The following is a 24,614-nucleotide window of genomic DNA, read 5'->3' on the forward strand; positions in this document are numbered from 1 at the left end:
CCCCAGAGTAGAGAAGAGCCAGTTACATTGTGGACAGCGCAGGTCCTGCCTCTCCCTCTGTCTGCATCTTCCCTTACGTTCCTCGAGGCCTGCTGTGTACTTCCTCCAGGACCTGTGAGTCACAAACCTAAACATGAATAGCAAGTATTAGAGAACACAATGAAAACATATCATTTAGAACAGCGACCAAATCTATAAGGGATCTACGAATAATATAAAAAAAGATGTGAAAGTTTCTGATGAAGAAATGTTTTTAACTATTAATAAAAACACATGGTGTTTTTCTTTTAAACCTGGATTAATAGAAAGATACACCCTCCTCATAGCTAGGAATACTCATCGTCACACAAATAAAAAAATTTCCCAAATTAAAATATAAATACAATTTCATTTTCAGTAATAATAGCAACAAATTTCTTCAAGGAGTTTGACAAACTAATCCTAAATTTGAGAATAACCAAAATGATTCTGAAAAAGAACACAGAGGAGGAAATTTTTCTACTAGGGAAAGAAAATGTATTCTAAAGCTATGAGAAGGTGAGAGCATGATTATTGCTGCAGGGATAAAGTCAGGGTAAGAACAGAGTCCAGAGATAGCCCCAAGCATGTATAGACACTTGCTTGGTAGATATCAAAGGGGGGTTTCAGATTGAGGAAAAAATGAAATATTTTAAAAGTAGTATGGGGACTTTCCAGATTGAAAAGATAAAATCAGATCCCTCCCAGACACTATAGATAAATCAACTCCAGATAGCGGCCTAAATGTAATCAATGAAACCGTAGAACCAGAAGAAAATACCAAGGGCTGCCTTTATGACCTTAGGATAAGAAAGGATTTCTTAAGATCTAAGTGAGCAGAAATCATGAAGCAAATACGAATAACAGATTTGACTACATAAAATATTTAAATTTCTGTATGACAAAACACACCATAACAAAGTTAAAAGGTAAGCACAAGCTGTAAGACGGTATTTGAAATATGTATAACTCATGCACAAAAATCTTCTATAAACCAACACAGAAGAGACAAAGAATCCAAAAGAAAACTCGGCGAAGAACATGAACAGAAATTCACTGAACAGGAAACTCAAATGGTCAAAAATGTAAGATATGTAGACTCACTAAAAATTATTGAAATAATTGATTTTAATTACTAAAAGTGATAACACCATTTTACAATGATAAAACTGGTGAGAATAAAAAATTGAGACAGTAAAAGTCTTGGCAAAGACATGAAAAAATGAGAATGTTTATACACAACAGATGTGAATAAAACAGGTTTACCTATTTAGAAAAGAAGTATTTAAGAAAAAATATATGTAATAATTAAATCAGACTCAAAAATAAAAATATATATGTAATAAATATATAATAATTAAATTAGACAGCTAGTTGCCAGTCAATGTGAGAGAGTCAGTAGCTTTCCAGAAGACTTAATTTCATTTGCAACTTATCCAAAAAATACTTAAGCATCACCCCACAAAGGATTCCCGTATCTAATTAACACATTCATTTCCTCACATATTTATCTCCCTGCAGTGAGAACATTTAAGCTCTCTCTTAACAGAGCTTAAGCATTTTATCAGAGATGGTCATTTCTTTCCACGTGGAAGTTTTGTATTATAATGTACAAAAACATTCTGTCCTAGACAAGATTTAAAACAAGTTCTCCTTCACAACCTTTTTAGAAGAGCAATCTGGCAATAGCTGGTTATATTATAAATTCATTGCACTCTTTTATCTTGCAATTCCATTTCTAGGTAAAACTCTCACATGCCTGCACTAGGAGACACATACAGATGTTAGCTGAGCACTGTTTGCACCAAAAAACCAGGAGCAATGAAAAGGTACATCAATAGAAGAAAAAAGAAAAATGTTGTAGTATAATCATGCTACACAGGCAATAAAAGAGAATTAATTAGACCTATTTGTAGCAACATGGGATAAATCTTGAAAACATAATATTGAGTTTTAATAAGCAAGTTGCAAGAGTATGACATGCATAGTATGCTAGCTTGCATAAATTTTTTAAAGACACTAAGCAGCACTATGCATTATTTATGGGTACATGTACTTGTGATCAAAATATAGCATCATATTCAGACTCACCCCAAATTCGTGATGGCATTGTTTCTGGGTAACGAGGAAGTGGGGGAAAGAGGGAGAGAAATGTTGCTGAGGAGGAGATTAAGGAGATCTCAATTTCATCTGTAATTTTGTTTTTTAAAAATCAGACAAAACATGAGCACTTGTTAAGTTTGGCTGGCAAGTACATGGGTATTAGTTATATTGTCCATTGCACATGTTTGTCTTTCTTTTTTAAATTTAGTTAAACTTATAACTAATGCCTAAGAGTCTAGGCTTGATAGATTTGACTCCATAAAGTTTATAAAATCCAAAACCTGTCTATACAATAACATGAATGAAAATATGTGTAACAAGGATAAAAGATGAAGTTTAATATCCTTTAGATACTTAACTTCATTCAAATTAATAATCAGTGGGCCAAAGACATGAGCAAATAAGACTTGGAGTCCAGAAATAATATTCAGCCTCATTAGTAGTCAAGATATAAAAACAAATTAAAATAACGTGTCCCTTTTTAATTCATTTTTTAAAAGACAGTAATCAGTGCTGGCTAGATTAAGGGAGTTCAGGCATTCTCACACATTTCTAGTTGAAGTGTAAATTATTTCAACATTCCTAAAAAACAATTTAGCAATGCGGGTCAAGAGTCTTAAAAATACTCATATCCTTTAACACAGTGATTACACTTCTAGGAATTTGTTGAAATTATCTGAAATGTGTACAAAATTTAAGACACACATGCCAAAAAAGCATGGTGGAGTGATTTGTAAACAGCCTAGATGTGTAAAGATGGGAGAATGAGAGTGTTTGATAGAAATATATAGATATAAGTATAGATATAGAGCTATATTTAGAGATGGAAGAATTAAAGTAATATATCCATCTATATGGAAGAGTATTAAGGAACCATAAAAACCATGTTTATGGGAAATGTTTAATGACATGAAATAATACGTCAAATACCACATTGCAATATACAAAATTATTTATATAAAGATTATTTGGAGGATTGCCCACTAAAGCAACCAAAAGGAAATATACCAAAATGTTAGCAATGGTCAGCTCTGGCTGATGGGACTAGTATTTTCTAAATCTTCTCTAAGAAGTATGTATTTCTTTTATAACTATGGAGAAAATATTATTATAGAAGTGCCACTTTCAGTTATACTGTTTTGTGTAAGGAAATGTAAATGAGCAGCTTACTTAAAGAAGGAAAATTCCATTTTAAGATCATTTTCATTATAAAATAAAGATTTTTTAAAAGGGTAGAAAACTCATTGATTCATTTAAGAAATGGGGAGAATGGCTTCCATGGAGTAACTAGAGATACAATAAATATTTCCACCCTTCAGAGGGTGAGGCGCTCTGATCATCAGAGGACCAGACAGTTGACGAAGTCAGCTGGGGAATTGCTAAAGGACTGGAATTTGAGAGACAAGTCTCCTTTATTGACACACATGTTCCAGTTCCCAAAGCCTGGAGAAATTCCATATGCCATAGAGATGAGGTCTCAAGACTATGCCCATTATGGTAACAAAAAAATTAAATTTGCTGCTGAAATAAAATGGGCCCCATCTGGCTAACATTTGGAGGTTTGTTTTCAGTCCACATTGCTGCAAACACACTTGACAGTTCCCAGGGTAATTGGCAGTTCTGCCCAAGCATAAATAAAACTAAAGCACCAATTGTGTGTGGAACAAAAGGAGACCTGATGCTCCCAAGGCTTAGATTTAGTGTTTTGAGATACACTGTTAATACAGTACTTTAATAAATAAATGCATAAGGAAGTAAATGAGAAATAGGCTTATTATACAAAGGCTGTTATCTATTCAAATTCTTATGAGATATTTAAGGCTACATGTGTGATGTGCGTGAGGAGTGCTGCAGGCCAGCCTCAAGGGAGAGCAGTGTGAATCATGCTGTTTGAGAAGGATTGGCTATGTTTAACTTCCCTTTCAGAGCAAGCTGAATGGGAATGGGGTAGATAAAATTTAGGTTTGGGATTTCAGAAGCTTAGGTGGGGGTGGAGATCTTGGGCTCTATGCTCAGAACCAGGAAACTCTGATGGGCAGAATCTAAAAATCGAAGGTGAGGTAAAGAGATTAAAAGGATGTGTGAATAAGTGCCTATTCAGTGAAGCCAGGCCGAGGGGTAAACCCAGTGATTAAGGGGTGAACTCCAGGAGAATGCAAATCATGATGGAAACTGGAGGAGAGGGGGTTGGGAGGGCAGACTGAAGGTGGGATGTGGGTGCAGATGCAAACATCTGGGACACTCCCTGTGGAGAGCGAGCCAGTTGGGAGGATAGTGGGCATTAAAATACGGAGTCTGGGTTTTTAAAGAAAGAGGAAAATGGTTCCATGTAAAGAGAATGACATCAGCAATGACATGGAGGAGACCAAAAAATCACAGTGAAGACGTGGTAAATGTGACCCTAAGTTCATTCATTCAGTTAAAAATATTTGGGGGAAATGCCTGCTCTATGCCAAGCACTGTGCAAAGGCCTGACTTACACAGTCATGCTCTACCCCGATGGAGATAGTAACGTACAGGTAAATAAATACGCAGTTCCACCCTGATACGTGCCTGAAGGAAGTGATGAAGGGAGCTTATGCTGGGTGGTCAGGGAAGGCGTCGCTGAGGTGGTGTCTGATTAGTTTTCCTGGCAAAGGGAACGTTTTGCACAGATCTTGAGATCAAAAACCAAAAAGAAAGAAACACTAAGAGAAGAAAAGCAAAACCTTGGCATATTAGAGCATTGTTCTCTGAATTTAAGTCACCTCAATGTTTATATTTATTTACCTATAAATTATAAACATGTATTATTATACTCATTTCTATTCTAAAACATGTTCAAAAATAGAAATTTTGAAAAATAAGATAAAAAATAAAGTGAAAGTTCTAATATTGTCTTCTTCCTACCTCACTATGGATGGTTGTGCCCACCCAGGAGGGAACTCACTCCCCTTCCACAGCGTTGGAAGAAGTAAAAGGATCAGAGCGGAGCCCAGTGAGCAAAGGGCAAGTGAGGAGTTCCTCTGGGGGGACTGACCTCTGGCCTTGCAAGCCGTAGCAAGGAGCTCAGATTTTATTGCAGTCTGTGGGAAGTCGCTAAAGAGTTTTGAGCAGCACACATTACCCAGCTTGTCTTCAAAGATCACTCAGTCTGATCTAGTGTGGAGACTAGATCAGAAGGGGGCAAAAGCAGAGTCAGGGAGATCATGAAGGAGACAATTGCTGACCCAGACGAGAGGAGAGAGTAGCTTAGACTGGATGATCCTAATCAGGATAGGATAAATGACACATCACTATAAGTTTTGGAGCTATCAGGACATAACAAGCTAAAGGGGGGGGGGGAGGCTTTCAAACATCTTAGATTTAAAATGCCTGTGAGGTGTTCCAGTGGGACTGTCTAGCAGGCAAATGTGAAGCGGTTTAGGACAGAATATAACTGAGGGCATCGTGGGCACAGAGGTGATGAAAGCCCTGGGGAGATTAAAGCAATCTGAAGGGAGTGTAGAGAGGAGAAAGACCCAGTTCAGGATTCAACCCAGAGAGCAGCTGAGAGACAAAAGAAACCCAGAAAGTATAGAGGTCACAGATATTAAGAGAATGCCCAAGAAAGAGAAAGGGCATGGATGAGATTTGGCAGCCAGGTCAAGGAAGAAAAATACTTCGGATGAGCAGTTTTAATGGAGTTTTAAGAGCAAGGTGCAAACAGGAGTCAGTGGAGAAATGCTGCAAAGGAAAAACTGAGGGAGGAAAGAGCACATGTAGAGAGCTGTTGTAAAAGCTTGGTGCTGAATGGGCTGGTAATGGAGGAAGTATGGAGATGGTTTATATGGAAACCCCAGAGCATGTTTGTAAGTTGTTGGGCTGATGCAATAGAGAGTGAAAATGGTAAGCAGATGAGGGGGAAAAGTCACTGCGTGCAGACCCAGATCAAGTAGTGGATTTGATGGAGGAAAGGTGAGTGAGTTCTTTTTGATGGCTTTTCATCTTTTTCAGTGAAATAAGAGGTGAGGCTATCAGCTGAAAGGGGGGTGGAAAAAGGAGGGGGAGAATGTGGGAGGTTTGAGGAAAGAGAAAGTCTGAAATGAAATTCTTAGAGAAAGGAGCCATGAACTTACTAGAGAAAAGTAGCAGGACAGTCAGGCAATGAGGAACATTTATTTGGAATCTGAGATGATAAATTTAAAGTAAAATAGAGATATGATTTGTCTCCAGCAGTGATCCGCTGTGCTTTTTTATTTTATTTTTTTATTTTTGGTTCAGTGGTAATGAGATGGTAAAAGATTTCAAGGAGGTAGGGGAGATCTGTGTTTGAGAAGGTAGAGGGTAAAGATGCAGACCAAAAGGAAAGATTTAAAATGCTGACAAAGACTGTACACATAGGAAACCTGATTTGAGGAACAGAAGGATGCTCTTTCGAGCCCAGAAACAAGTTATTTTCTGAATGAAGAAGACGATGGATTTGTGCTGAGCATCTTTTCACAAGAACCCTCTACTTTTCCTCCCAGACCCAACAGATGCTCTGCTATTCCCCTTGGAAACAAGGACACAAGCTCATTTATCACAAGGCTGGCCAAGGCTAAGGCAGACAGCCGAGGCAGGGGAGAGAGGTGTGACCAGGGCCCTTTACACCACACTCCGTGCACAAGGCTTGCAGTATGAGGTAGCACCCAGAGAGTATTAGCTTAAGCACGAGACGAATTTTTATCACAGTTTATGCAGTATCAGTGGACTCACACTCCTCCACCATAGCCTCGTAATAGTTCATCTGGGATTAACATGATTAATGTAAGAGGAGAGGCTCGAAGGTGAAAAGAGTCCTTAAGAGTTGACACGTCTTCTGGAGACTTTTACAAGCACAATTTTTATTGATGACTTGGGACCACTGAGTATAGAAATGCAGCCAAAGCCTAAATTTTGCCTCCCAAAATACTGTCTCTACCTTCATTTGAATTCATTTTTCCCCTTAAGAGCTATACATTATAACAGCCTATAGGCCCCTCATTTGAACAACTCCTTACTCACAGCTTATTATTTTAAGTGACTGCGTATGATTTTGTAAACACGTTGAACCTAAGTGACAGTTCCATTTGCTATTGAAAGATTAAAAAGTTATTACCCTTACAGTTGGCTAATTGATACACACTATTATCTCCCTAACCACTCTCCACACATACTGTACGTTTGTTGTACATAAGCTTTTTTAAAGAAATTAAAACTGGCATAGAAATATTTTCTTGGTTTGTTTGAATCTTGGTTTATCACATATATCGTATTGTACTTCCTTCTTGTTACACAAGCCAGACTGTCCTATAATGAAGCATGTCAATTTTACTACTGTGGTGAACATTCCTTCACAGTCAGCCAGATGTTCTGCATCAGTCAAGGAAACTTAAAAAAAAAGACCAAAAAAAACTTTAGAAAATAGTTAACGAAATAACTCTATTCCTGGGGGAACAGAAGTATGCAGTTCCTCTGAAATGTCTGTCCTAATCCGACAGTGGTTTAGGTTCATTTCTTAAATAATCAGTGCACAGGGAAATGTTTGTCTTTTTCCCTGAATGTGATCATGGATAGAGTGTGAATACTGCAAAACACTGGGCACTAAACTATTAAAATTAACAGCACCTCTTTTCAAGCAAAGTACAAGTGTGGTGGTTGGAAGCTTAGGATCTTGATTCAAATCCTGCCTCTACCGCTTATCAGCTCTTTTAAGTCCTCTGTGTTTCATCTTCTTTACCTGCCAAGTGAGAAAATACTAGCACCCACTTCACAGAAATTTTATGAGATTTAGAAGATATAATACATGTAAAGTTCTTGGAACAGTGACTGGCACATAGTAAGTGTTTAATGAACGATAACTAATATTGCACCTCCTCCTCAAGAAGCCCCCAAACAAAATGAATGGCAAAGAATTCATCTCTTGAGAATGAGCTTTATTTTCACAAGAGCTAAAAATGTATCCAGGCCCAGGTCTATCATAAAAGGAGACTACGCCAATGGAATAATAGTTTTCCAAGTTAAAAGCTGGGTTTCGCTAAAATAATGAAATATTTTCTTATGTGGCTTATGAATATACTCTAAAAACAATCCCAAAAGAGACTCCTCAAAATGTTTTGAGCAGAGGCTGTGTCACTAAAATGTGAGTAGTCCTTCAAGTTTAACACTCATTTCAAAATATAAATTCTGGGTTTTTAATCTAAAAAATCATAGTAATTTAAATTTCTCAATAGTAGACATACCAGGAAAGAGAACAGCAGCACTATTTGCTTTTACTCTCAGAACCCTGAGAGTTGCACGTAGATGGGCCGACCTTGGGTTCTAAGCACACAGTATCCTCGTGGAGGCCCTGAGGGATTAGAAGACTATGAAGTGATTTTTTTTTAATTCAGTAAACAAACATTTCCTAGAGTCAACTTATTTTCAATACATGTTTGCACTTTATTTTGCACATTATACTATTTTCAGTGTAATTTGGGGTTCCTATTGAAGACCAATCAGAAGGGAAGGGGCCTTTTTAAAAAAGTCCCCTGTCAAGTACAGTGCACAGACTGATTTGATGCCTCATTACAGGGTCTGGAAGTTCCTTCTACGGTCCCCCTGCAGCCAGGCTGCTCATGATGAAGGTATGCCCCTTTCCCCACAATCTTTCATCAGAGCTAATGGGAAGCACTAGAATACCCCCCATTCTAGTGCTGGTCTCGCTAAATAATTCCCAGACCTGACGGCCTGCAGGACCCCCTAGAGAACTTATTCAAGTGCAAGTTTCCAGGGTCTCCGTGGATCTTGCAAATGGTGCTCACTGGGGTGAGCCTGGGACTCCGAAGTCTTTGACAAGTGATCCAGGTGATTCTGAGGCAGGATGTGTCATAAAATACTTTTACAGAAACACCAGAAGAGAGACAGAGGCAACTGGTATCCAGTTGACTTGGCTGAGTCACATTCCTCCACGGACGTGCTCTGGGAATCTGGAAAGTTGGTTGACCTCGCTGTAGCTCAGTCTTCATCAATAAACCGGGAACTAATCCAACTGCCTCACAGGGTGGCTAGGAAGGGGAAATGAGACGATGCATTTAGTTAAACGCCCGGCAGAGCACCTGGCACAGAGTAAATGCCCCAAACAGCACCTATAAAACCATTACTTCATTAATTCTCAGGCTGAGGTTAAATCACCTGTTCAGTTTTCTCTTTTCTGGATTTGTAACAATTTAGATCTCTCTGTGGCTCTGCTCTGGATTTTTTTCCATTTTCAGCCCCTTCATGAGAACTGAGTGCTATGGTCGTCTGATCGGCCGGGAGCCTCATTATAATCCTCTGCGTGTGTCTAATTATTCCCTAGCCCGGCCGCCTCCCCGCAGCTCCCATTCCCGCGGCTCACTAAGCGCCCCACTGCCCGCCTGGTTCCTCCCCACCCCTCCTCGCACCCTTTCCTGCTCCCCCTCTCAGTCCTCCCGTCTTTTTTGTGCGCATTTCTTTATCCCGAGCATCCAACCCTCCCTCTCATGCTTGTCGTGGTCCCCTCCTTTCTGCACAGTCGTCGCTTCCTTCCCTTGTGAGCCTCACCGTGCCACCGTTCTTATCTCATTACCCGCGTCGCGCACGGTCCTCGCTCTCCACCCATGCCTCGCACTGCATCCTCTCTCTGCTTGTCGCAGCCTGCCCCTTCCACCCTCCCCACTTAATTCTTCCATTTATAAATCACATCGCATCCCTTTAAATGCCTTTATCATTACACCCATCCATTTATGCATCTCATTAGCCATTACCCATGCACATTTCTATGTGCGTTTCCATTTGTACATCTCATTATGGCCCATCAAACATGCACATGTCATCGTTCCCCTTTCAGACGCTCACATTGCATTACATCTTGTTATGTGTGCATCTCATTACATTCAGTATCCCGAGGTTTGACAACACGCTAACAAAAACAGGCAGATAAGTACGTTACTTGCTTTTAGAAAATGAAATATGTTTCTCAGGCACCTAACATCAGTGTTTCCTAAACAAGTCATTCATTTCAAAAAGATTTACATTTATTTATCTAGCTAAGAGATAAAAAAAAAAAAGCCCTGTATTTTATATGCATCAAGAAGAGCTTCTTAGTTTGCTTTGTTCAAATCATCATCATTGTCACTACTTTGTATTATTTCTCTACAGTTAGTGTAATTATCCATGAATTGATTTGGGGCAGAAACTCTCTGAAGGAGACAGTTTAGGGATCACTGTCATTTTACAGATTGAGGCCTGCATTGAAAACACTGAGAAATGAAGTATCTCCAAGAACTGCTGGTGAATGATGGTGGCAGGACACAAACTCAGATCTTCTGGCTCTGAAACCTACCTTCTTTACTCCATACCATTCTGCAGGGGGAAAAAAATCTTATTTCTAAGTGTTACTTCTGTCATTTATCCCATTCTGTACCAGTTATCTAAGATAGAACTTGATGTCAGCATGTTGTAGGTCTGGTTTGTTTTCTAAAATAAAACAATAGAACATAGTCCAAACACCTGGCTTATCTCTGTCTCCCAGCTTGAAGAGCTAGATTAAAAGAGGCCTTAATAGGGCAGTCCCAACCCCCAACAGGAATAAATGCAAAAATCAAGAGAAAGACATAGTCCATTAGTGACCGTCACCCCAAGGCCAGCCTCTTACAGGTAAAAGAAAGGGTCTCCTCTACAAGGGATGTGAGGGGTACCAAGCAAGACCCCCCACATGCAGAATCTTTCCTCCTCACAGATGCTAACCCCAGCCAGTCTCTTTGCTTCACTGAACTGTGTTCTCTGCCTCACTTATATTTTTATGAAATTCAGAAATAACTGACAAATTCAGAAAAGTGAAGGACAATACTTGTTCCCTCCACAAGATAGAAGAGGTGCTTACATTTCTTCCATATCTACTTCAAATGTTTCTCTTTACAAACAGAAAGAAACAGTGGCAAATACTCTCCTGAGGTTGGTATGTATTAGTTCCATGAATGTTTTTGTACTATTGTTTTAAAATTTTACATGTGTGTTATTATATTTTGCATATCTTTTGCAATATGCTTTCTGAGCTTAAGATTATCTTTTAAAAATATATCTGTTCATACTTGTAGCGTTAACTCATTCATTTTAGCATCTATAAAATTTTCCATTGTGGAAATAGGCCATAGAGTTCTTTATCTATTTCTCTACTGAGGGGTAGTTCAACTTATTACATCTGCCTTGATCACTATTGCTTCACCAATGCTTAGTGCTATGCTCTCTCTGTTGAACGACTAAATGAGACATTTGAAGCTCCCACATCATGGGAAGTAATGCCTTCTCCCTAAGCCCATGGTAGAGTTATGATAGTTTAATCCCCTTTGTAACTGCTCCAAGTAGTAAACACATAAGTAAAATAATAATTCTTAAAGGAAAACTAGACCCTGGCCAAATGTTGGCATGTACTAGTGTATTAAAATAATTGTACCTGAAAAGGGTGGTCTGATTCCCAGGACCTGGAATGCTTCTTATGATAGCAAAAGGCAATACAAATGGAGAGAAATGCAATGCTTGCTACAGAACTGTGGCTGATTTTCCCCATGGTGTAAGAAGCAAGGGTTTAAGAAGTCACTGGAGAGTGCTGCAAGCTCCTGATGCAGTCAGACCAGTACTGCTGTGGTCAACAAAAAGATGGCCTCTTTCAGAAATGGGAAAGGGTCGTTGAATGGTAATTCTTTCAGAAACTTCGGAACCTAGACAGGCCTTCCATTATGATGTGGAATAGGAATTCTTCATGTTATGCTGGTGGGAATGTAAATTGGACAGCCATTTTGGAAAGCAATTTATCAGAAGCTAGTGAAGTTACGGATATGCATAATGTTACATTTGTAATGTCTCATGCAAATGAGATTTCTGGAGCAAAGCAGATTGTTATTATTTCCAGTGAATCACCTCACCAGTTTCCCTTTGCCTCAGTTGTCTGGGGCAATGCTACAAGAACCACATAGCATCCTACACATCCTGCACTGTAGTTAGGGAACCCTGAAAGTATAAATCCGGATATTTAGATAAGGGATGGACAGCTGTACCCATTCTTCTGAAAGACAGGAAGAAAAATCTTTGCTCCTTGGGAAAGATCCTGGGTTCCTGCTCTTACCCTTTGGGATACGCCTAAAACTCTCTAAGGGGAGAATAAGACTAGTGTCTCCAGCTTGAAAACCAGAGATGTGTCCAAATCCTGGGTCTCAGCCCCACTTTGAAAGGCAAACTCATACTTCTGGGAACAGAAATCCCTGTAGATGATCTCTCACTTCTAATCAATCATAAAGTAACTTTTTTAACCCAGGTCCCAAGTTGCAGTAAAATTTGCTCAGAAAACCCAAACTGTGCAGAAACGTAAAAATATTTCCTCTACAGCCTTACACCTACCTATGATCCAGCAATTCCGCTCCTGGATGGTTATTCCAAAAGAAAGTTCTTGCTCACATCCACAGGGGGACATGTGTGAGGATATCAGTGATTGCCATGGTTCATGGAAGGGCGCAGGCGGAGGCACACCTGGGCCCATCGCTAAGGGAATGGTTAGATAAAATGCGGTGGGTGGAGGATACATGCTATGAAGTCACTTTGCAGCAGTAGAGGCAACTAACTGACTACACATACGACACCCTGTAGAGACCTCCAGTGAAACAAGCAAGAAATAACTGCAGTCTGTGGCATAACATCATTTGGGAAAATGAAAATATTGTTCGTATTTTTCAAGAGTATATATCTGTTCAAAGACATATAGCAAACTCAAAAGAGTGAGAACTTATGTAAAGGGGAGGTGGGAGGAGCAGGGGTAAAGGGGAAAATATAAGACAAGAGCGGGACCTCACCCCCAACAGAATAACCTCCATAGCTGAGGAGCATGGTTATCTCACGAGTGGATTTCCAAAGGAAGAAAAAGAAAGCCCCTCCGATGAGCTCTCCCACATCAGCACCCTGAGGCCTAGGACCACTTAGTAGTGCATAGTTGTACTAGATGCTCAATACCTGGTTGCTAAATGCATGTGGCCATCGTCAATTAGGAAAAAAAAACAAAAACACACAATTCTTTGCTTTCCAATATGGAAGGAGACCATGTGGGGGTGCTGACTCACTGCCAGCAGTGCTGGTGATTACGTTTTACTGCTGTCACCACTATAGAAATGTCAACGTTTTCTTAACATTTTGAACACTGGTAATCTTTTGTCCTTGCTTTCACTTTGATTAAAAATATATATATTTTGCGGGTTTTAATGGGCTAAAAGAACTTTTTTAATTGTTTTTAGAAAAAAATTATCAAACATTTATGCAACTTCACTCAATGTGCCACCTTTATTTTCTACTCAATTCATATGCTTATATTAGCATTTCTATAAACTGCTTTATTTAAACTCTTGTCATGTTTAATGCCAACATTCTGTAATCACATGATTTTTTTCATGATCCTTAGATAAGTGTGAAAATTTGACTTTTTGAACCAAGTCAAATGTTCTATCACATTTGTCGGTTCTTAAATAAAAGGCTTCTTCAGAACTTTTCTCTGAAATGAAACAAAGACGAGTGCTTTCTTCCAGCCACTCGGAGCCAGACCCACAGTCAGAACTTCCAGGATTTGCCAAGAAGCAACTCAGCGCTTCCCAAAATACAGGTTCTCCAAGGATAGGAAGATAGTCAAGTCTATTTCATGATCTCCAGTAAAAGTAAGAAGCTTGCCACATTTACCTCATCTGTTCATGTGTGCCTAGAGTTATCCTGCTAATTTGGGATAGAACAGGGGAGACAGTGGAACATAGCGCATGTTGAATATTAAAACACACCGAGTTCTTCCAGATCAGCACCCTTGCTGCCTCTGCTGAGTCTGTCTCCCACCTGTTGCCCCTCCCACACAGCCCCGCCTTCTACCAAGTTTCAGAGAAGGCCCAGCGAGTTCAGTTTTCACACTTCCCCTCTCCCATATTGCACAATCTGGAATAATAACATCTCTGATTTTTAAGAATGGAATTTTTGCTCTTGCAAGAAGTATTTTGTCATATGAAACCTGCTGTAGCAAAGTATGAACATAAGCTCATGAAGACTGACAAACCCCCCAAATATTAATTGAGACAGATCAGCCAGCCCCACATCGGTTCCCAAGGGTGTAGTATTAATTTCCCAGTCAGTGCATATCAGGAAACCTGGGGGAGCTTGTTTAGAAATGCAGGTTCCCAGGCCTGAGCACAGGAATATAGGGGTAGGCTTCCAGGAGTGGAGCTTGTATCTGGTGTTTATGAAAAATTTCTCCAGACTCCTATGCCAACACCTCTTGAGCACTAGTAATCTGGAAAAGCTGAGTTTGGGGAATATGAAGTCAGCATGCTGTATTGATGAAGTCAGACAAACATTCTTCTTCAATTACGAACATTTTACTCTAAATCTTCTTTTATAAAATTAAATAAAATGAAGTCCTATAATATACATAGAGATGCAGGTACATATTTTTAAAAATAAATATTTTCTAAAAGAGCTTTATAGTCATAGTTGAATAGACATGAAAATTGAAAACCTAAATGCTACTGTTGATATAAATTTTAGAGGTAGAGTCTGTCTAAATTAGTAAAAATTTATAAAAATGTATTGAACAGCTACTATCGGCAAAGTGCTACACTAAGTATTTTTAAAAGCTACAAAATAAATCAGTCTTCTTGCTAAGCAGCTTTAATCCAGGTGAGGGCCAAAAGATCTACACTAGAAGAAGCTCAATAACAATCACAACCAAGCACAAGTAATGGTGTATTCCAATTTTCCTCTGTGAGGAGCACTGTGAACCCAATGAATCACTTTCTCACTTGCTTTGAATAAAGACTGTCCCCTTCATCTATTTATTCTTGGTTCCTGACACCAATTGCTGTAAAAACTGTTATGAATTGAATTCAATGAAAATATTTTTCAGAAATTAAAATAAATTTAAAAATTAAATTGTAACATAAGTATTTTTAGAGTCCTTTTGTTAGTACATTCATTCAACATACAGTGTTTCTTATAAGTCACCACGCCTATACAATGTAAGACAATATAAATAATATAAAGATGAACAATATAAAGATGAATCATTAATTTTCTTCCCTCAATAGATTTATTTCATACTCTGGACTCCATGTAATTAGAATATGTACACTAGAAATGGCCATAAGAACATAAAGCCTTACTAGTATATGAAAACATTGGGGATTATTTAAAACAAAACAAAACAAAACTCTTGTTTGCGTTTCTTAAAACATACTTGAAGTATGTGCCTAGAGTTGATCCTATTAGCCATAGGCACACAGAGCACATAAGGCAATCCTATGTTCGTATCTGTGCAAAAATAACTTTAGAACATAATTTAAATGTGCCAGAATCCAAACTTCTTCCAGATGTATGCTTTCACTGATTTCTGGAAAATTGCTTCTCAGTACCCTCTCACAGTACATAGACCACATTATAACATCCAGAGGCCACTTTGCACTTTTATGGAATCCAGAGCGCTGACTCATGCTGTCACTGTCATCAAAATAATGTTGTAAATATCCTCTCATCTTTCCATGCTGCCTGGCTTATTTTTCCCCTAAGAGGCTTCACACGGGACTTTTTATATAGTTTCCTGAATTCCTGATCTCATTAATGATTTTTTTCTAAAACTAGAGGAACTCTCATTTAATCAGCTGCTTAAAACCATTATTTTCCCTCCAGGGACTTTTATCCCTCTTAAATTAGATGGTGTTTATTAGAAAAATCCTTCTTAATGGCATGCTTACTACGATTATATATTTTTTTCTATAAGTCAGCAGAAATAATTTGGACTTCAATATTCTTTGGGTTTTATTGAGGCCTGGTTTGGAGTGCACTTGGAAGAATGTGTCCCATCTAAGCAGAATCATTATTTTCATTGAGAATTGGCTGACAGGGTGACCTTCCCTTCCTCTTCAGGGCACAATCTCGTATTGCTTTTCAGTCCTGCATAACAAATTACCACAAACCTAGCAACTTAAAACCGCACATATTTGTTATCTCACAGTTTCCTTGGGTCAGGAGTCTGCTCGTGGCTTAGTTGGGTCCTCTGCTCGTGATCTCAGAAGGCTACAAGATATTGTCCGGGCTGTGTTCTCATTTGGAGGCTTAAATGGGGAGGGTCTGCTTCCAGATTCATTCAGGTTCTTGGCAGAAACAATTAGCTGGCTTTGTAGGACCGAAAGCCAGAATCTCTTACTGGCTGTTGGCTGAAGGCTACCTTTATGTCCTAGAGGCCACCCACAGTTCCCTGCCATATGGCCCTGTCCAGGGGCAGTTCACAACATGGCAGCTTACTTCTTCAAGTCCAGGAGGAGAGTCCCCTTTGCATCTAGCAGGACAGGTCGGTGTGTGTGTGTGTGTGTGTGTGTGTGTGTGTGTGTGTGTGTATTATGATAATCATGGGATTGATATCCTATCACTTTTGCCATATTTTTGGTTAGAAGCAAGTCACTGATATCCCTCCCACACTTAAGGGGAGGGGATTATCCAAAGGGATGAACACCAGGAGATGGAAATTATTGAGGGGTTATCTAGGGTCTGTCCACTACAATCCCATGGAAATGAAATTCTCAGGGAGTGACTCTACTTAGATATGAATGACTTTTATTACTCTTCCAGAGTCTAGCTGTCTTAAAGGAAGTTTATAATTCTCTAAACAAGTCTCAACACACACACAGAGAAAGGAAGCCATATAGAAATCTGTGGGCAAGGCCTGGGGAAGCTACAGGACCCAAGAGAGTAAAGAAGATTATGTCAGAGAAATAATGACCTCAAGCTTTTAAGAGGTCAAATTTTAAAACATTTAGGCATCACTAGTTGGTTTGTGTTTGCTTGTTTTGTGATTTATTTTGCTTTGATTTCCCACCAATATTTCGAACTCCCTGTGTTCCCTCTGTCTCTCTATTCAAGTTGGCTCTTTTTGCCGACTTCACCAGTTTCCAGAACTACTGTCTATCTTCTCCCCTCGGGTCCCTCTGCCCAACACCTAAGTTCTCTGAAGGAGGATTTGTAACCACCTGCTTTGGACCTCAGAATGTGAGCACTGCGATGGAGCTCGCCATCTGCCTCAAACTTTTTAAGTAACTCTTTATCAAGACAAACCTGGGACATTTCTGGTCTCAGAACAGGAAAAATAAAGGAACCCTTAAGTATTAGTTTAGTACTTTGTTTGCTAGCACTGTTTGTGGAGAATGAAAAATTGAACTTTAATTGTGTGCAAAACAGGGAAGTGATTTGCACGCCAACGGCCAAGTACAGACTTCAGAGACTTAGCAGTTTGAAACTGTTATTTATGAACATCTGCTTTTCCCCCATAAATTTTAATATGGACTTCATCCTTTGAAACCTATAAAACTCCCAGGTGCTTCTTCAGTCTTTATCTTGGGAACATGGTTTAAAAAATAAAAAAATTTAAGCCTCCTTTTTTTCATTAAACACATTTGAAATCACTTTTGTTGAAATGACATTCTGTATATTCTGTGCCTGATGGAATGCCTAAAATATGGTATTAAATGTTAGCAACTCGAAATGCTGTGTTCAGCATGTGGAGCCTCCAGAACATCTAATCCAAGCACACGAGCTGTAATAGCCTTAATAAAGAATATTTGAAGAGCATTCACTTCTAGTCCCAGTTTATGCCTTTCATTATTCCACATGTATTTATTTAATGTTTGCTTATGTGACAGGCACTTTTAGGTGCTGAGGTTACAACAGCCAACACAACAGACAAAACCCCTGCCCTCGATGGGTTTATGTTCCAGTGAGTGTACATGTTCTCTAAAAAGAAGTCCCTTTAAAATTCTCATAATACCATTTGTACAGTCCACCCACAAACTTTGCACTGGCCTGCAAAGCAATGATATTAATCCATTCCTGATGTTGGACTAGACTCTGGGGATACAACTGTGAACAAGGTAGATATATTTCTGCCCTCAAGGAGCTCAGAGTCCAGCATAGTTCTCACTTCTGTCAAGAAATGTGGGCCTGGGAAACCAGAACTTTGGGGTAGAATGTGGGTAGCCTCTTAACCATGCTCTATTTTATATCCACCATAAGCAGTCCATCCCTCAGCTCTTAGACATACTAGGAGCTGTTACTCTAGTTACAAGATAAGAGTGTGTGGACCAGAGGAAAGGAAATAAAATCACAGCTCAACAGAGGACAAACACATAAGTTGCCTGGGCACATGCAAGGCTAGCAAGGACATTAAATCCCTCTTAGGAAAGCAACCTTTTAAGAATGCAATTCTGGCCACCCTGTAGCAGGGGAGGCAATCATTTACATAATAGGAAAGCCTCTGGAGGACAGTAGTGCTATTTAATTTGGTTAGGCTAATAGTTTTCCATCCATTTACAGTGTAATGGAACCTCTCTCCTCTGCCTCTTAAATAAGAACACATTGGCACAGTGCCACAGGGCACATAAAACATGGGCAGTCTTCTTGGTGTGTCAATTCTACTCAACCATTTGGAGGGGGGGAAGTTAACTAATTTACTGATAACTAATTTAAGACATTATTTTCCATTAAAACCAATAGAGCCATATTAGGGAATGGAATGTAAAAATTTGCATACACTTTTAAAATAAAGCATGGAGCTAAAACAATAATGGAGCCAAGGGTTGAAGGATTAAGCTCTTCTCCATATTTCCCACCAGCTCTCTGCAAAACCAACCTAATAAAAATATCTTTTTGATATAGATCATTGATTCTCAAGTTCACATCAAGGGTACCTAAAAGACATATCCCCCAACAGCATTCCTCTCAACCATGCTGCCACTTGGATATCCCTTCTTTTTAGAAATTCTGGTGCTGCATCTAGATGTGATAAAATTCTGGTTACTTCAGGCTCTGACCCCTCACCACCTCCCCTGGCACCCAGCCCTGGGGCCCGTGCTCACTGCCGTCTGCATTTAAGACACTCTTAGATCAGCTTATGTTCCCTGTGCTTTGTGTTCCCGAAACAGGATCTGGACCAGGTACAGCTCCATCTGGAAGAAGTGAGGTTCTTTGACGTGTTTGGCTTCAGCGAAGCAGCGGGAGCATGGCAATGCTTCATGTGCAACAACCCTGAAAAAGCAACCGGTGAGAGACACCCCCGTTACTACTACGAATCACGGGTGCCCCTGGGACTGGCAGGGATCTCTGAGCCCCTGTGCTAGCTAGTTGGCCCTCTTCTTGCATAAACATTCTGAGCTGTAATAACGCAGAGAGGTGCGCCTGATCGCCTCTGCTTCGTGCTGAGAAAGCTATCTCACGAAAGTGAGATATTGGAAGGGAAAGACACATAAACCAGAAATGAGCAAGAGAAACAATGCCTCACATCTATAGCTGCCAAGAAAGCAGGGCTGGCCACTTTGCCCTGGAACCATTCTTCATTTCCACCCAAATGACGCTGAGGGTTAGAGAAAAAGGAGCATTCTGTCCAGAGCCTCAAAGAAACGCGAGCGCACTTAATGAATGAATGAGCACACAGGCCGTGGCGTCTCCTAGTCACCCCTTACACTTTGCTTTATGATTGAACTGTGTAAAATAAGTGAAACACTTAGAGTAAGGAATGATTTGAGGAATAACTTCATAGCTGGTTAGTCATCCATTCCCTTCCTTTCTGCTGCCAAGGAATTTAGTCTACTTTCCTTCCCTAAAAATAATAATTGTTAGTGAATATAAGCCAAGCTCTGTGCTACACATGTCAAATGCCTCATTTAACCTTCACAGTAATCTTGTGCGGTTAGTACTAATATTACCTCTGCTTTTACTGATGGGGAAACTAAGGCATAGTGATATGGTAACTACCCAAAGTCACACAGGTAATGAGTTAACAGTGGCAGGATGGGACCATTTCACCCCTCTGTCCCCTGGTTGCACCAGCCCCAATCTGACCACTGGAAATTGGTTGGTAGGAAGTCCATGTTCAGCAGTTATGCTGTCCTTAGACTATGTCATCAGTGATTTGCCCTAGAAGAGGACACAGAGTTCTCAACAGCAACACTGCTCAGAAACTGCAGTGCAGACCCAGAAAGCACAAAATGCGGCCGAGCACAAAGCCACTTTGTAGACAGCCGTTGATTATACCACCTCACTGTGCCTTCGATTTCAGAATTTTGTGTGGCTTAGAGACCGCCCGTTGTAGCAAGTCTGTCCTCTTGCTAACTGCCAAGATGTTGAGGCTGAATTGGAAAAAAAAAAAAAAAAAAAAAGTGTTTATCTGGCCAGATGGAGATGTGAGGGGATCGCAGAGAAGCACCAATTAAAATGTATTACCCCACGGATGGCAGAGGCTGGTCGATATGGATGCGGCCTTTGTGGGGCACAGATTGTTGGCTGACTAGAGTCAGGACTGAGCTGATCCAGAGTGAACACCCCAATTTTTACAAAGTTAATTTGAGCAAATAGGGAATTGGGGACTTGAACGTTTCCATTATAAATGTTTCTAATTTCACCTTGTGAAAAGAGCTTTAAAAAAATTTCGAGAGCGTGGCGAAGTAAGGTGCTTATCTTCGGTGGCTCTGAGGGGCCCTTCAGAATTTTCATTCCAAGTAAGCTGACTCCTTAGTTCAATAAATGGTTCATTGTATCTGGCCAAGGGAGGCCTCAGGAAAGGCACTGAATGTTAAAAATACAAAGTGTTCCTTTAATATATGTTTTCTCAAATTCACTGCCATGCACTTGAAAAGAATATTTTGCACATTCACTCTTTCTTATTTGTGTTTCTCACAGTTAAATATAGACTGAGAACATATAGCAATAAAAATTCAAACAAGGCCAAATATTTTATAGCAGAACATATTGAATCAAAATGTTTGGCCCTGAAAACTTCAGTGTACTTGGATTCCTTTGCTCATTTCCTTTTCCTATATGAAAGGGGGTTTGAGTTGGAGAGAAATCCTATTTTAAACTAGTATTTTCACCGAAAGCCCTTGAATCCCTGAAAAGTTTACATGGTTGTTGATCTTATCTTCTTATTTTTATATCAGCATATAAATTATATATCTAATCTAAGTGAAAGGTCTAACAAAATACTGATGGCACATATTTTATGCATGGAGATAATATTTGCATTCATGGCCTGCTTAAATTGTAGGTTTACAGATGATCAAGACATAGGACTAAGTATTTTGTGATTTGGTTATGCATGGCTGGCACCGTGGCTGCATCTCATTTTTCATGTATGTGATGCACGTTTATTGAGTTGGTTGAATGTCTCCTACAGGCCAAGTGTTGAATAATGAATAAGGTATAATATCTTTGCTCCAAAAGGATTCATAATCCAGTTAGGGCCAGAAGGCACAGATGGAAAAATCTAGCACACTTCCTTGTGTATTTTTAGCATGCAGTAAATACTTGTTGAGTACGTGAATGAATGAACGAACGAATGAATGAATATTTAGAAATGACAAAGCCAAAGCCTTGAATATTAAAATAGGACGTTTCAAGATTGTAACTATGTGTTAAGCATGTCACATACATCACTATTCCATACCCAGTACATTTGCACTCTGGTAAATGTAGGTTGGTGCTTGTTTCCTCCTTGAGAGAAGTCACCACATAGAAAACAAAGGGTCCCCTTTCCTTCCTGTCTAGTGCTGGACATACTGTGCCCGAGTCCTGTTACTGCTCTGGGTTTCATCAGTGGCCCCGCAGGTCCAGATGTCCTGTCATCCTCAGGGAGGAGGGTCTAAAGTAGTAGAATTGGAGTCTAAGACAAAAGGCTGAAGAAACTGGATTTGGGTTCCTTTGTTTTTTACCGTACTGACAAATGATACAGTAATTGTTGTCAAGTATTCATTGTCCCAGTATTTAAAACAAATATTTGCAGCATTTCCATAAATGAGGAACAATGCATGAGGCAATTAGAACTTCCTGAAATATAAGTACTTCTTAACAATGTGTGGACTAAACTATGGGACTCCAGAAATTGACTGCCAATCCGCTGGTTTACATGGTCACCTTAAGTAAAAGTCTCATCACTCCACCAATTCTCACACATCTTCCCACCAACTCTACCATCAACACATAGAAATATCTGTGTTTAATATCTGGTAGACAATAAAATATATCTTTTTATCCAATTAGATGCAGGTAAAGTCAGAGGAAAATGAATGCTAGAATAATGTAAAGGTCCCAGATGGTTGTAATTGCTGGCATTTATCATACTAAACATGTGCTAAACTTTGCATGCATTTTTCTTATTTTCTCATCATTTTGCACGAGGAAACTGAAACACAGAGAGGTTAAGTAATTTTCCCAAATTAACACAGCCACTAAGCAGTAGGACTAGGATTTTAATCCAGGTTAATTCCTGAATCTGAAACTTCAATCTCTAGGCCAAATCCAAGTTAAGGACATGGAATATTGGAGAGTCCAAGAACAATTATTCCATTTTCTTATCATGGGAAAACCAATGAGTGAGCTACCTCCCTGACAATTTATTCTGCTCAAAGAAGAGCAGGGACTTTACACGATAGCATGTGGGTCATGATTACATGCGGGAAATGGTTACATTAGAAGCTATTTCCAGACCCTCCAACTGCTGATTCAGTTTCTGATAATCATTGTGTAGAAGTCCAGAGTAGATTAGAAAAGTACTGGGATACGTGCCTGGTAGTGTTTATTGCCAATCCCTTGACTCCACACAAACAAGAGGATGGAGATTGAGCAAGTAGGTGTAACAGAACTGAACATATTTCTGGAAAACCAAGCAAGTCGTTTTATCAGTTACCCCCGTGTCTTGGAATTGCTGGTGCATGTTAACAGTAAGAGTTAGTCAGCTGGCCATCCTGGAACACATCTGGCTCTCTCTTCAGTCCCATTTTTAAAAGGATGAGGGAGAAATAGGTCATGACTTTCACTCATGTTCTTGTGACACGAGGGATATCTTTGTTCTTACGCCCTACAGAAAACTTCGAGACGGCTCGGTTTTGGCACTTGTGTCTGCCTCCACAAATTTGAATGTTCCCCAGGGTCATTGCTGTCTGACTCAGACATTTATGTGCTGAATGTGATTGTCAGTAGGGGAGTCTCCTTAGATTACAAAGAAAAATGAACGAATTTTTTTCAGACAGCCTGCTATCATGATTCTTCCTCAGAACTTGATGCCCAATGTTTGTGCTATCAGAGCATGCTGCGCATTGTATCATGGCAAGTAGCGATGATTTCAGAGTTCTGTCAGGATAAGAAAAGCCTTGGTAAGGAGGTTCGTGGCTGTCCTTTGCTGGACACCTTCAGTGTGGGCTAGGTGACCTTCCGTTCCAGACACCAATGTGAAAAAGGGCTACGTGGCCTCTGAGGACCCGACCATAGGACACAAATAGCCTTGTGAGTCCATTCATATGGAACTTTTCCATTTAATTTCAGCGCCAGTGTTCATGGAGCTTTAAAGGTGACCAAAGAAAACCCATTTGGGATTTACGCAGTGGCTGGGTTTGGATTGTAATGCCTTCCCTCCTACCAAATGCCAGAATATCGTTCTATAAGCCAAATGTTGTTAGAGTACCAAAAGTAGCACAGTGCTTGTGCAGGACATTTTCACATACATATACTGTTGGTGACTCCTGAATATGTATTGATTACGTAAAACCTCAGCTCGTTGTTCAAAGATACTTTGAATTCCTTTATGACAAAACAAATACACATTTATCAACTTAATAAGTTACCATCCTGGAATCTTCTACCTTTTCCCCTCTCCCCATCCTCATGGTCTGTGCCCCTCTGGTATGGGGACTCCTCTCTCTTAAATCTTCCCACCTTCTCAGGAACTCTGCAGGATGACTACCATTTCTCCCTTCCCTATTCAATCTCTCCATCCCACCGAGTCCTCCCACTGGCTTCTAAACTCTTTCAAACTGGCTTAATCTCTCCGTTCTCTTCGCCTACTGCCCCTCTCACCTCCTCTTTAAAGCCAAACCGGTTGTCAGTGCGCAGTGCCTGCACGCCCTTGCCTCCTCTCCTCCCTACTCAGCCCCTCTGCCTGGCTTCTAAGCCCATTTGTCCATGGCCATTAAATCCTGCAAGTCACCCACGCACTCGATGTGCTTCGGTCCTTGCGTTACTTGCCTTATAGCCGGGTTGAACTCTGTGGACCATTTCCCCCTTCTGCAAACATGTTCTTCCTTTGCCTCCTGTGACACACACTCCTCCGCTCTCCCTCCCACCCCCTGGGCCTCTCTGCGTCCTCCCCAGGCCCCTTCCTCTGCCCAGCTTTCCCCGCAGCGCGCCCCCTCCCCGCTCCCGCTCCCCCGGTCACTCTCGCTGCCCTGCAGCTTCGCGCCCACCCCAGTGAGACAGCTCCCCAGCGTGTGTCTGCGGCCCAGGCCTCTCCTCCGAACTCCACATTAAGCTACCACTGCCTGCTTGACTGCTTCGAAGGTACCTCAAACTCAGCTCGTTTAAATTAAAACTTAGGATCGTCTCACCCTTGTCCTAAAAACCACTTGGCCTTCTTCCCGAATTTCCTAGCTCAGCCAACGCAACATCACTTATTCTGTTGCACCAGC

The 24,614-nt window shown here is 40.2% G+C and overlaps 1 protein-coding gene across 1 annotated transcript in view; it reads left to right on the plus strand.

Annotated features, from left to right (window-relative positions):
• VEPH1 (ventricular zone expressed PH domain containing 1) overlaps positions 1–24,614 on the plus strand; it is a 158,100-nt gene that overhangs the window by 122,554 nt on the left and 10,932 nt on the right. Inside the window, exon 11 of the mRNA XM_087817922.1 lies at positions 19,086–19,203. Coding sequence (XP_087674048.1) covers positions 19,086–19,203 — 118 coding nt within the window. The remainder of the gene's footprint in view (positions 1–19,085; positions 19,204–24,614) is intronic.

Source organism: Miniopterus natalensis, chromosome 6, assembly GCF_054644295.1.
Source record: "Miniopterus natalensis isolate mMinNat1 chromosome 6, mMinNat1.hap1, whole genome shotgun sequence".
In the NCBI taxonomy this organism is placed as follows: domain Eukaryota; kingdom Metazoa; phylum Chordata; class Mammalia; order Chiroptera; family Miniopteridae; genus Miniopterus; species Miniopterus natalensis.